Source organism: Heptranchias perlo, chromosome 14 (genome assembly GCF_035084215.1).
Source record: "Heptranchias perlo isolate sHepPer1 chromosome 14, sHepPer1.hap1, whole genome shotgun sequence".
Taxonomy (NCBI): Eukaryota; Metazoa; Chordata; class Chondrichthyes; order Hexanchiformes; family Hexanchidae; genus Heptranchias; species Heptranchias perlo.
Genome location: NC_090338.1, coordinates 633,840 through 647,675, shown reverse-complemented (window position 1 = coordinate 647,675; position 13,836 = coordinate 633,840). Strand labels below are relative to the sequence as shown.

The window sequence follows — 13,836 nt, the reverse complement described above, 5'->3', positions numbered from 1 at the left end:
TCCCTAAGGGACCCCACACAACAAGATTGTTAATTAATCCTCTCATTGCACAATACCCAGTCTAGGATCGCCTGTTCTCGAGTTGGTTCCTCAACGTATTGGTCTAGAAAACCATCACGTACATACTCCAGGAATTCCTCCCCCACAGTATTATTGCTAATTTGGTTTGACCAATCTATATGTAGATTAAAGTCACCCATGATTATAGTTGTACCTTTCTTGCATGTGTCTCTAATTTCCTTGTGAAACCTTGTTTTGACCTCCTTTAGGTGAGCCTGCTGGATGCCAACATAGCAGGCGGTGAAGCCACTAAAACAGCGTTTGAACAAGTCTATGGAGCCGAGAACATTTTGTTCCTTCCCTGTGATGTGACGTCTGAGAGTCAGCTGAAAGGTACAGACACAAACTTTTATCTTAACAACATCCCCTGGACCTGCTCGAAGTGACTGCCTGGTTTCTGAAACACAAATTCTTCCTCATTCTCCCCTCAAAACGATTCCCTCTGCTTGTAGAGGTCGAGAGATAGGTCAAAGGGAGTTGGAACTGTCGAGATTAAGGAACTAATTCCTGCGTTACAATATAATTAAATATAATGAACAAAGAGTGTTGTTCCCGACAGTCCGATGGCTCAGTGGGTAAGTGTACAGCCTGGTGTGAGACTGACCATTCGTACTGAAGGGGCCAGATTCCACCCTCAGACTGTACTGGGTCAGCAACTGGATCCTGTGCATCTGGTTTGGGCCTCAGGACCTTTGGCTGTTACTGGAGAGCGGGGTCGGACGGTTGATCTCAGAGCTCCTCAATGACCTTCTGCTGACCTCCCCTCGCCCCCCAGTTTTACAGGATGCCCTGAGCCTCCTTGTCCTAACCCACCACTAGTTTTTTGGGCTCCCAACAGCTGCCAATCCAGGGAAAATGGGTGGAATTCTGGGAATGTCCCGCCCACCCATTTTCCTGTCTTTTTGGGGCAAAGGTCACAAAACTTGCCCCAATTATTCACACGTATCGTGTTCCAGACAGTGAGTTACTCTCTGAGTAAAGTGTTTGGTGAATTTCTGTCTCACTCAGTGCAGGAAGCTCAGGTCCCGGGCACTCTAATCTTTACAAACCATTTGTTCCAGATTCTTTCAGTAAAACTCTTGACAAGTTTAAGAGGCTGGACATTGTTTGCAACAATGCTGGGATCTTTGAAGAAGGGAACTGGGAGAAATGCATCAGTGTGAACCTGGTACGTGTTATAGCAACTCCGCACCGGGGGGGAGGGGGGGAGCGAGGGGGAGGGTGAGGGGAGTGGGGAGGGTGAGGGGAGGGGTAGTGGGGAGGGGGGAGGGAAGGGACAGGGAAGGGAGGGGGCAGGGGAGGGAAACGGGAGGGGGGTGGGTGAGGGGGACAGGGAGGGGGAGGGCGGGTGGAGGGAGAGGGAGGGAGAGGGGGACAGGGAGGGAGGGTGGAGGGAGAGGTGGTGGGGGAGGGGGGTGGAGGGAGAGGGGGAGGGAGAGGGGGATGGATGAGGGGGGGGGAGGGTGGCGGGAGGGGGAGCAGGGGGAGTGGGGAGGGGGAAGGGAAGGGACAGGGAAGGGAGGGGGCAGGGGAGGGAAACGGGAGGAGGGTGGGGAGGGGAAGGAGAGGGGCCTCAGGGATGATGATGATGCTGATGATGATGATGATGGACCCGCCTTGTCGCAGGGCTGGTGATGGAAGAGTCTGGGATGTTGGTTGATGGATGCAATTCTGGGAATACACCCCAGCTTCTCACCCCTGGCATCATCGACACTGTTCGCTCTCCATGGCTCAAAGGACCATTCTATGAGGAGGGCCGAGAGCTGCACACTGTCCTCTAACAGGGGCCTAACTGTTGTCTTGCCCTCTACACCCGGTTTATAAATGCTGTTGCCCTTTTTCATGTTTTATCTTCCTGCACTCGCACTTTAAGGGAATTTGGTCTGTGCCCCCTACTCCTAGAATCCCCAACCAGCGGAAATAGTTTCTCTCTATCCACCCTATCCGTTCCCCTTAATATCTTATAAACTTCGATCAGATCACCCCTTAACCTTCTAAACTCCAGAGAATACAACCCCAATTTGTGTAATCTCTCCTCGTAACTTAACCCTTGAAGTCCGGGTATCATTCTAGTAAACCTACGCTGCACTCCCTCCAAGGCCAATATGTCCTTCCGAAGGTGCGGTGCCCAGAACTGCTCACAGTACTCCAGGTGCGGTCTAACCAGGGTTTTGTATAGTTGCAGCATAACTTCTGCCCCCTTGTACTCTTGTCCTCTAGATATAAAGGCCAGCATTCCATTAGCCTTATTGATTATTTTCTGCACCTGTTCATGACACTTCAATGATCTATGTACCTGAACCCCTAAGTCCCTTTGGACATCCACTGTTTTTAACTTTTTACCATTTAGAAAGTACCCTGTTCTATCCTTTTTTGATCCAAAGTGGATGATCTCACATTTGTCTACATTGAATTCCATTTGCCACAGTTTTGCCCATTCACCTAATCTATCAATATCGCTTTGTAATTTTATGTTTTCCTCTACACTGCTTACAATGCCACCAATCTTTGTGTTATCGGCAAACTTAGATATGAGACTTTCTATGCCTTCATCTAAGTTGTTAATAAATATTGTGAATAATTGAGGCCCCAAGACAGATCCCTGCGGGACTCCACTAGTCACATCCTGCCAATGTGAGTACCTTCCCATTATCCCTACTCTCTGTCGCCTTTCGCTCAGCCAACTTCCTAACCAAGTCCGTACTTTTCCCTTGATTCCATGGGCTTCTATCTTAGCTAACAGTCTCTTATATGGGACCTTATCAAATGCCTTCTGGAAGTCCATATAAATAACATCCATTGACATTCCCCTGTCCACTACTTTAGTCACCTCTTCAAAAAATTCAATCAGGTTTGTCAGGCACGACCTACCTTTCACAAATCCATGCTGGCTCTCTCTGATTAACTGAAAATGCTCGAGGTGTTCAGTCACCCTATCCTTAATTATAGACTCCAGCATTTTCCCCACAACAGATATTAGGCTAACTGGTCTATAATTCCCTGGTTTCCCTCTCCTTTCTTAAAAAGCGGAGTGACATGTGTAATTTTCCAATCTAGAAGGACAGTTCCTGAATCTGGAGAACTTTGAAAGATTATAGTTAGGGCATCTGCAATCTGCTCACCTACTTCCTTTAAAACTCTGGGATGGAAACCATCTGGTCCTGGGGATTTGTCACTCTTTAGTGCTATTATTTTCTTCATTATTGTTGCTTTTCTTATGTTAATTTTATTGAGTCCCTGTCCCCAATTCAATATTAGTTTTCTTGGGATTTCCGGCATGCTATCCTCTTTCTCTACTGTAAATACTGACGCAAAGTAATTATTCAACATGTCCACCATTTCCCCATTGTCAATGATAGTATCCCCACTTTCAGTTTTTAAGGGGCCAACACTGCTCCTGACCACCCTCTTTTTCCTAATGTGACTATAAAAGTTCTTCGTATTGGTTTTGATATCCCTTGCAAGTTTCTTTTCATACTCTCCTTTTGTAGCACTTACTATCTGTTTTGTGACCCTTTGTTGATCTTTGTATCTTTCCCATTTGCCAGGATCTGTGCCATTTTTTACCTTTATGTATGCCCTTTCCTTATGTCTTATAGGTGCAGGTAGGCCTTCGAGCCTGGGCCTTTATTAGTCTCCGAGTCCTGCGCTCTCTCCCAGGTCCGCTCCCGCCTGTAGCTCCGCTCCGAGTGCGGGTAGGCCTTCGAGCCTGGGCCTTTATTAGTCTCCGAGTCCTGCGCTCTCTCCCAGGTCCGCTCCCGCCTGTAGCTCCGCTCCGAGTGCGGGTAGGCCTTCGAGCCTGGGCCTTTATTAGTCTCCGAGTCCTGCGCTCTCTCCCAGGTCCGCTCCCGCCTGTAGCTCCGCTCCGATTTGATCGAATTTTTCAGGTTATTAAGGGGAACTGAAAGGATAGACAGAGAGAAACTATTTCCGCTGGTTGGGGAGTCTAGGACTAGGGGATGCAGCCTAAAAATTAGAGCCAGGACTTTCAGGAGTGAAGTTAGGAAACACTTCCACACGCAAAGGGTGGTAGAAGTTTGGAACTCTCTTCCACAAACAACAGTTGATACTAGCTCAATTGTTAATTTTAAATCTGAGATTGATAGATTTTTGTTAACCAAAGGTATTAAGGGATATGGGGCTAAGACGGGCATATGGAGTTAGGTCACAGATCAGCCATGATCTCATTGAATGGCAGAAGAGGCTCGAGGGACTAAATGGCCTCCTCCTGTTCCTATGTTCCTATGTACTCTGCTATTGGCTGTATGTACCTGTACTCTGCTATTGGCTGTATGTACCTGTACTCTGCTATTTCCTGTATGTATCTGTACTCTGCTATTGGCTGTATGTACCTGTACTCTGCTATTTCCTGTATGTACCTGTACTCTGCTATTTCCTGTATGTACCTGTACTCTGCTATTGCCTGTATGTACCTGTACTCTGCTATTGCCTGTATGTACCTGTACTCTGCTATTGGCTGTATGTACCTGTACTCTGCTATTTCCTGTATGTACCTGTACTCTGCTATTGCCTGTATGTATCTGTACTCTGCTATTGCCTGTATGTACCTGTACTCTGCTATTGCCTGTATGTACCTGTACTCTGCTATTTCCTGTATGTACCTGTACTCTGCTATTGCCTGTATGTATCTGTACTCTGCTATTGCCTGTATGTACCTGTACTCTGCTATTGCCTGTATGTATCTGTACTCTGCTATTTCCTGTATGTACCTGTACTCTGCTATTGCCTGTATGTACCTGTACTCTGCTATTGCCTGTATGTACCTGTACTCTGCTATTGCCTGTATGTATCTGTACTCTGCTATTGCCTGTATGTACCTGTACTCTGCTATTGGCTTTTTAAAAATTATTCGTTCATGGGATGTGGGCGTCGCTGGCGAGGCCGGCATTTATTGCCCATCCCTAATTGACCTTGAGAAGGTGGTGGTGAGCCGCCTTCTTGAACCGCTGCAGTCTGTGTGGTGAAGGTTCTCCCACAGTGCTGTTAGGAAGGGAGTTCCAGGATTTTGACCCAGTGACGATGAAGGAACGGCGATATATTTCCAAGTCGGGATGGTGTGTGACTTGGAGGGGAATGTGCAGGTGGTGTTGTTCCCCTGTGCTTGCTGCTCTTGTCCTTCTAGGTGGTAGAGGTCGCGGGTTTGGGAGGTGCTGTCGAAGAAGCCTTGGCGAGTTGCTGCAGTGCATCCTGTGGATGGTACACACTGCAGCCACAGTGCGCCGGTGGTGAAGGGAGTGAATGTTTAGGGTGGTGGATGGGGTGACAATCAAGCGGGCTGCTTTGTCCTGGATGGTGTCGAGCTTCTTGAGTGTTGTTCGAGCTGCACTCATCCAAGCAAGTGGAGAGTATTCCATCACACTCCTGACTTGTGCCTTGTAGATGGTGGAAAGGCTTTGGGGAGTCAGGAGGTGAGTCACTCGCCGCAGAATACCCAGCCTCTGACCTGCTCTCGTAGCCACAGTATTTATATGGCTGGTCCAGATAAGTTTCTGGTCAATGGTGACCCCCAGGATGTTGATGGTGGGGGATTCAGCGATCGAAATGCCGTTGAATGTCAAGGGGAGGTGGTTAGATTCTCTCTTGTTGGAGATGGTCATTGCCTGGCACTTATCTGGCGTGAATGTTACTTGCCACTTATGAGCCCAAGCCTGGATGTTGTCCAGGTCTTGCTGCATGCGGGCTCGGACTGCTTCATTATTTGAGGGGTTGCGAATGGAACTGAACACTGTGCAATAATCAGCGAACATCCCTATTTCTGACCTTATGATGGAGGGAAGGTCATTGATGAAGCAGCTGAAGATGGTTGGGCCTAGGACACTGCCCTGAGGAACTCCTGCAGCAATGTCCTGGGGCTGAGATGATTGGCCTCCAACTACCACTACCATCTTCCTTTGTGCTAGGTATGACTCCAGCCACTGGAGAGTTTTCCCCCTGATTCCCATTGACTTCAATTTTACTCGGGCTCCTTGGTGCCACACTCGGTCAAATGCTGCCTTGATGTCAAGGGCAGTCACTCTCACCTTACCTCTGGAATTCAGCTCTTTTGTCCATGTTTGGACCAAGGCTGTAATGAGGTCTGGAGCCGAGTGGTCCTGACAGAACCCAAACTGAGCATCGGTGATCAGGTTATTGGTGAGTAAGTGCCGCTTGATAGCACTGTCGACGACACCTTCCATCACTTTGCTGATGATTGAGAGTAGACTGATGGGGCGGTAATTGGCCGGATTGGATTTGTCCTGCTCTTTGTGGACAGGACATACCTGGGCAATTTTCCACATTGTCGGGTAGATGCCAGTGTTGTAGCTGTACTGGAACAGCTTGGCTAGAGGCACAGCTAGTTCTGGAGCACAAGTCTTCAGTACTACAGCTGGGATGTTGTTGGGGCCCATAGCCTTTACTGTATCCAGTGCACTCAGCTGTTTCTTGATATCACGTGGAGTGAATCGAATTGGCTGAAGACTGGCTTCTGTGATGGTGGGGATATCGGGAGGAGGCCGAGATGGATCATCCACTTGGCATTTCTGGCTGAAGATGGTTGTATGTACCTGTACTCTGCTATTGCCTGTATGTACCTGTACTCTGCTATTGCCTGTATGTACCTGTACTCTGCTATTGCCTGTATGTATTTGTATTCTGCTATTTCCTGTATAACCTGTGTTCTGCTATTGTCTGTATTCTGATGCAGCCTGTAAATGCTGGAAGTCTGATGGCTGTGTTCTGCTGCTGCCTGTACATGTCTGTACTTTAATACCTGTTCTTTGTTAGCTGACTGTGCCTGTACTCTGGTGATTCTTGTACTTGCTTCCTGTATTGCAGATCAGTGTGATCAAAGGAACCTATTTGGGGCTTCAGCACATGAGCAAAGAGAATGGAGGTTCCGGAGGAGTGATTGTTAACGTTGCCTCCATGGCAGGTAAATCAGTGGAGGAACAATGTTTATCAGTGAACATGTGATGTATATTGCGTTCCATGAGGATACTGTGTTGGAAACCTACTTAGAACAAATTACAGTTTCAAAGGCAATAAGAGTGTTTTATTTCTACAATAATAACTGTCGAGAGCCATTTCAGTGTGAAATCCTCCTCTGCATGGGTCTGCTCTGGCTGCTGACGAGCTGTGTAATTTAACTGCTCTGTTTAGAGTTCCACAGAAAACTTAGCCCCGATTTAATTACCCTGCACCCAATGAGAACGGGACAAGTTGGGGGGTCGGTGCCCCGTATCAGTGCTGTGTCGGAGCGCAGTGTCAGAGCGCAGTGTCGGTGCAGTGTCAGAGCGCAGTGTCGGTGCAGTGTCGGAGCGCAGTGACGGAGCGCAGTGTCGGTGCAGTGTCGGTGCCGTGTCGGTGCCGTGTCGGAGCGCAGTGTCGGAGCGCAGTGTCGGAGCGCAGTGTCGGTGCCGTGTCGGAGCGCAGTGTCGGAGCGCAGTGTCGGTGCCCAGTGTCGGAGCTCAGTGTCGGAGCGCAGTGTCGGAGCGCAGTGTCGGTGCAGTGTCGGAGCGCAGTGTCGGAGCGCAGTGTCGGAGCGCAGTGTCGGTGCCGTGTCGGAGCGCAGTGTCAGAGCGCAGTGTCGGAGCGCAGTGTCGGTGCAGTGTCGGAGCGCAGTGTCGGAGCGCAGTGTCGGAGCGCAGTGTCGGAGCGCAGTGTCGGTGCCGTGTCGGAGCGCAGTGTCGGTGCTGTGTCGGAGCGCAGTGTCGGTGCCCAGTATCAGCGCAGTGTCGGAGCGCAGTGTCGGTGCCCAGTGTCGGAGCTCAGTGTCGGAGCGCAGTGTCGGAGCGCAGTGTCGGTGCAGTGTCGGTGCCGTGTCGGAGCGCAGTGTCGGAGCGCAGTGTCGGAGCGCAGTGTCGGTGCCGTGTCGGAGCGCAGTGTCAGAGCGCAGTGTCGGAGCGCAGTGTCGGAGCGCAGTGTCGGAGCGCAGTGTCGGTGCCGTGTCGGAGCGCAGTGTCGGTGCCCAGTGTCGGAGCGCAGTGTCGGTGCCCAGTATCAGCGCAGTGTCGGTGCCCAGTGTCGGTGCCCAGTGTCGGTGCCGTGTCGGAGCGCAGTGTCGGTGCCCAGTGTCGGTGCCGTGTCGGAGCGCAGTGTCGGTGCCCAGTATCAGCGCAGTGTCGGTGCAGTGTCGGAGCGCTGTGTCGGTGCCCAGTGTCGGTGCAGTGTCGGAGCGCAGTGTCGGAGCGCAGTGTCGGAGCGCAGTGTCGGTGCAGTGTCGGTGCCGTGTCGGAGCGCAGTGTCAGAGCGCAGTGTCGGTGCCGTGTCAGAGCGCAGTGTCGGTGCCGTGTCGGAGCGCAGTGTCAGAGCGCAGTGTCGGAGCGCAGTGTCGGTGCAGTGTCGGTGCCGTGTCGGAGCGCAGTGTCGGAGCGCAGTGTCGGTGCCGTGTCGGAGCGCAGTGTCAGAGCGCAGTGTCGGTGCCGTGTCAGAGCGCAGTGTCGGTGCCGTGTCGGAGCGCAGTGTCAGAGCGCAGTGTCGGTGCCGTGTCGGAGCGCAGTGTCGGTGCCGTGTCGGAGCGCAGTGTCGGAGCGCAGTGTCGGTGCAGTGTCGGTGCCGTGTCGGAGCGCAGTGTCGGTGCCCAGTGTCGGAGCGCAGTGTCGGTGCAGTGTCGGTGCCCAGTATCAGCGCAGTGTCGGTGCAGTGTCGGTGCCCAGTGTCGGAGCGCAGTGTCGGTGCCCAGTGTCGGTGCCCAGTGTCGGAGCGCAGTGTCGGTGCGCAGTGTCGGTGCCGTGTCGGAGCGCAGTGTCGGAGCGCAGTGTCGGAGCGCAGTGTCGGAGCGCAGTGTCGGTGCAGTGTCGGAGCGCAGTGTCGGAGCGCAGTGTCGGAGCGCAGTGTCGGTGCCGTGTCGGAGCTCAGTGTCGGAGCGCAGTGTCGGTGCAGTGTCGGTGCCCAGTGTCGGAGCGCAGTGTCGGTGCAGTGTCGGAGCGCAGTGTCGGTGCCCAGTGTCGGAGCGCAGTGTCGGTGCCCAGTGTCGGAGCGCAGTGTCGGTGCCCAGTATCAGCGCAGTGTCGGTGCCGTGTCGGAGCGCAGTGTCGGTGCGCAGTGTCGGAGCGCAGTGTCGGAGCGCAGTGTCGGTGCAGTGTCGGTGCCGTGTCGGAGCGCAGTGTCGGTGCTGTGTCGGAGCGCAGTGTCGGTGCCCAGTATCAGCGCAGTGTCGGTGCCGTGTCGGAGCGCAGTGTCGGTGCCCAGTGTCGGAGCGCAGTGTCGGTGTCCAGTATCAGCGCAGTGTCGGTGCAGTGTCGGTGCCCAGTGTTGGTGCCCAGTGTCGGTGCCCAGTGTCGGAGCGCAGTGTCGGTGCCCAGTGTCGGTGCCGTGTCGGAGCGCAGTGTCGGTGCCCAGTATCAGCGCAGTGTCGGTGCAGTGTCGGAGCGCTGTGTCGGTGCCCAGTGTCGGTGCAGTGTCGGAGCGCAGTGTCGGAGCGCAGTGTCGGTGCAGTGTCGGTGCCGTGTCGGAGCGCAGTGTCAGAGCACAGTGTCGGAGCGCAGTGTCGGTGCCGTGTCGGAGCGCAGTGTCAGAGCGCAGTGTCGGTGCCGTGTCAGAGCGCAGTGTCGGTGCCGTGTCGGAGCGCAGTGTCAGAGCGCAGTGTCAGAGCGCAGTGTCGGAGCGCAGTGTCGGTGCAGTGTCGGAGCGCAGTGTCAGAGCGCAGTGTCGGAGCGCAGTGTCGGTGCAGTGTCGGTGCCGTGTCGGAGCGCAGTGTCGGTGCCCAGTGTCGGAGCGCAGTGTCGGTGCAGTGTCGGTGCCCAGTATCAGCGCAGTGTCGGTGCAGTGTCGGTGCCCAGTGTCGGAGCGCAGTGTCAGTGCCCAGTATCAGCGCAGTGTCGGTGCAGTGTCGGAGCGCAGTGTCGGTGCCCAGTGTCGGTGCCGTGTCGGAGCGCAGTGTCGGTGCCCAGTATCAGCGCAGTGTCGGTGCAGTGTCGGAGCGCTGTGTCGGTGCCCAGTGTCGGTGCAGTGTCGGAGCGCAGTGTCGGAGCGCTGTGTCGGTGCCCAGTGTCGGTGCGCAGTGTCGGTGCAGTGTCGGAGCGCAGTGTCGGAGCGCAGTGTCGGAGCGCAGTGTCGGTGCCGTGTCGGAGCGCAGTGTCGGAGCGCAGTGTCGGTGCAGTGTCGGAACTCAGTGTCGGAGCGCAGTGTCGGAGCGCAGTGTCGGTGCGCAGTGTCGGTGCAGTGTCGGAACTCAGTGTCGGAGCGCAGTGTCGGAGCGCAGTGTCGGTGCAGTGTCGGAGCGCAGTGTCAGTGCCGTGTCGGAGCGCAGTGTTGGAGCGCAGTGTCGGTGCCGTGTCGGTGCCGTGTCGGAGCGCAGTGTCGGTGCCGTGTCGGAGCGCAGTGTCGGAGCGCAGTGTCGGAGCGCAGTGTCGGTGCCCAGTATCAGCGCAGTGTCGGAGCGCAGTGTCGGTGCCGTGTCGGTGCCGTGTCGGTGCCGTGTCGGAGCGCAGTGTCGGAGCGCAGTGTCGGTGCCGTGTCGGAGCGCAGTGTCGGAGCGCAGTGTCGGAGCGCAGTGTCGGTGCCGTGTCGGAGCGCAGTGTCGGTGCCGTGTCGGAGCGCAGTGTCGGAGCGCAGTGTCGGAGCGCAGTGTCGGTGCCGTGTCGGAGCGCAGTGTCGGAGCGCAGTGTCGGAGCGCAGTGTCGGTGCCGTGTCGGAGCGCAGTGTCGGTGCCGTGTCGGAGCGCAGTGTCGGAGCGCAGTGTCGGAGCGCAGTGTCGGTGCCGTGTCGGAGCGCAGTGTCGGTGCCGTGTCGGAGCGCAGTGTCGGAGCGCAGTGTCGGAGCGCAGTGTCGGTGCCGTGTCGGAGCGCAGTGTCGGTGCCCAGTATCAGCGCAGTGTCGGCGCAGTGTCGGAGCCGTGTCGGAGCGCAGTGTCGGTGCAGTGTCGGAGCTCAGTGTCGGAGCGCAGTGTCGGAGCGCAGTGTCGGAGCGCAGTGTCGGAGCGCAGTGTCGGAGCGCAGTGTCGGTGCAGTGTCGGAGCTCAGTGTCGGAGCTCAGTGTCGGAGCGCAGTGTCGGTGCCGTGTCGGAGCGCAGTGTCGGTGCCCAGTGTCGGTGCCCAGTATCAGCGCAGTGTCGGAGCGCAGTGTCGGAGCGCAGTGTCGGAGCGCAGTGTCGGTGCCGTGTTCGAGCGCAGTGTCGGAGCGCAGTGTCGGTGCCGTGTCGGAGCGCAGTGTCGGAGCGCAGTGTCGGTGCCCAGTATCAGCGCAGTGTCAGTGCAGTGTCGGGGCGCAGTGTCGGTGCCCAGTATCAGCGCAGTGTCGGTGCAGTGTCGGAGCGCAGTGTCGGTGCCCAGTGTCGGTGCCGTGTCGGAGCGCAGTGTCGGAGCGCAATGTCGGAGCGCAGTGTCGGAGCGCAGTGTCGGTGCAGTGTCGGAGCGCAGTGTCGGAGCGCAGTGTCGGAGCGCAGTGTCGGAGTGCAGTGTCGGAGCCCAGTGTCGGAGCTCAGTGTCGAAGCGCAGTGTCGGAGCGCAGTGTCGGAGCGCGGTGTCGGTGCCCAGTGTCGGTGCAGTGTCGGATCGCAGTGTCGGTGCCCAGTATCAGCGCAGTGTCGGAGCGCAGTGTCGGAGCGCAGTGTCGGTGCCGTGTCGGATCGCAGTGTCGGAGCGCAGTGTCGGTGCCGTGTCGGATCGCAGTGTCGGAGCGCAGTGTCGGTGCCGTGTCGGAGCGCAGTGTCGGAGCGCAGTGTCGGTGCCCAGTGTCGGTGCCGTGTCGGAGCGCAGTGTCAGTGCCCAGTGTCGGAGCGCAGTGTCGATGCCCAGTGTCGGTGCCGTGTCGGAGCGCAGTGTCGGAGCGCAGTGTCGGTGCCGTGTCGGATCGCAGTATCGGAGCGCAGTGTCGGTGCCGTGTCGGATCGCAGTGTCGGAGCGCAGTGTCGGTGCCGTGTCGGAGCGCAGTGTCGGAGCGCAGTGTCGGTGCCCAGTGTCGGTGCCGTGTCGGAGCGCAGTGTCAGTGCCCAGTGTCGGAGCGCAGTGTCGGTGCCCAGTGTCGGTGCCGTGTCGGAGCGCAGTGTCAGTGCCCAGTGTCGGTGCCGTGTCGGAGCGCAGTGTCAGTGCCCAGTGTCGGAGCGCAGTGTCGGAGCCCAGTGTCGGAGCGCAGTGACAGACAACGGTTGTGAGATCAATTTGATTTGTGCTCTTTGATTGTCTATGTTGTTGTCACATGTTTCTCTCTGATACCTTCCTCTCTCTGCTGCCTTGTGGCCCACAGGACTTCTCCCCTTTGTCGCTGGACCGGTTTATGCAGCCTCCAAGCACGCAGTGTTGGGGTTCACAAAATCATTGGCTGTAAGTATTGTTCAGTGGGTGTGTGTGAGATAATCCTTGTATCGTTACATACTGTCTGTGTGTGTGAATTTCTGTACAACTAGCGTTGTGTGTGTTAATCCTGTTTAACTAGCGTTGTGTGTGTTAATCCTGTTTAACTAGCGTTGTGTGTGTTAATCCTGTTTAACTAGCGTTGTGTGTGTTAATCCTGTTTAACTAGCGTTGTGTGTGTTAATCCTGTTTAACTAGCGTTGTGTGTGTTAATCCTGATTAACTAGCGTTGTGTGTGTTAATCCTGTTTAACTAGCGTTGTGTGTGTTAATCCTGATTAACTAGCGTTGTGTGTGTTAATCCTGATTAACTAGCGTTGTGTGTGTTAATCCTGTTTAACTAGCGTTGTGTGTGTTAATCCTGATTAACTAGCGTTGTGTGTTAATCCTGATTAACTAGCGTTGTGTGTGTTAATCCTGTTTAACTAGCGTTGTGTGTGTTAATCCTGATTAACTAGCGTTGTGTGTGTTAATCCTGATTAACTAGCCTTGTGTGTGTTAATCCTGTTTAACTAGCGTTGTGTGTGTTAATCCTGATTAACTAGCGTTGTGTGTGTTAATCCTGTTTAACTAGCGTTGTGTGTGTTAATCCTGATTAACTAGCGTTGTGTGTGTTAATCCTGTTTAACTAGCGTTGTGTGTGTTAATCGTGATTAACTAGCGTTGTGTGTGTTAATCCTGATTAACTAGCGTTGTGTGTGTTAATCCTGATTAACTAGCGTTGTGTGTGTTAATCCTGATTAACTAGCGTTGTGTGTGTTAATCCTGATTAACTAGCGTTGTGTGTGTTAATCCTGATTAACTAGCGTTGTGTGTGTTAAAAGCAAAATACTGCAGGTTCTGGAAATCTGAAATAAAAGCAGAAAATGCTGGAAACACTCAGCAGGTCAGGCAGCATCTGTGGAGAGAGAAACAGAATTAATGTTTCAGGTCAAAGACCTTTTGTCAGAACTGGAAGAAGTTAAAGATGAAACAGTTTATAAGCGAGTACAGAGCCAGGGAAAGGGGAGGAGGGGAGGAACGAACCATAAGACCAGAAGAGACAGGAGCAGGAGGAGGCCATTTGGCCCCTCGAGCCTGCTCCGCCATTTAATGAGATCATGGCTGATCTTCTACCTCAACCCCATTTTCCTGCACTATCCCCATATCCCTTGATACCTTTAATATCTCGAAATCTGTCGATCTCTGTTTTGAGTGTACTCAATGACTGAGCCTCCACAGCCCTGGGGCAGAGAATTCCAAAGTTTCACCATCCTCTGAGTGAAGAAATTTCTCCTCATCTCAATCCTAAATGGCCTACCCCGTATTCTGAGACTGTGACCCCTGGTTCTAGACTCACCAGCCAGGGGAAACATCCTCCCTGCATCTACCCTGTCGAGCCTGAATACGAACATATGTATGAACATATGAATTAAGAGCAGGAGTAGGCCATTCGGCCCTTCGAGCCTGCTCTGCCATTTGATAAGATTATGGCTGATCTGATT

General features: G+C 54.1%; 1 protein-coding gene across 1 annotated transcript in view; it reads left to right on the top strand.

Moving 5' to 3' along the window:
* LOC137332243 (15-hydroxyprostaglandin dehydrogenase [NAD(+)]-like) overlaps positions 1-13,836 on the top strand; it is a 77,225-nt gene that overhangs the window by 17,159 nt on the left and 46,230 nt on the right. Inside the window, exons 2-5 of the mRNA XM_067995935.1 lie at positions 270-393; positions 1,122-1,228; positions 6,898-6,994; positions 12,247-12,323. Of these exons, the coding sequence (XP_067852036.1) occupies positions 270-393; positions 1,122-1,228; positions 6,898-6,994; positions 12,247-12,323 (405 nt within the window). The remainder of the gene's footprint in view (positions 1-269; positions 394-1,121; positions 1,229-6,897; positions 6,995-12,246; positions 12,324-13,836) is intronic.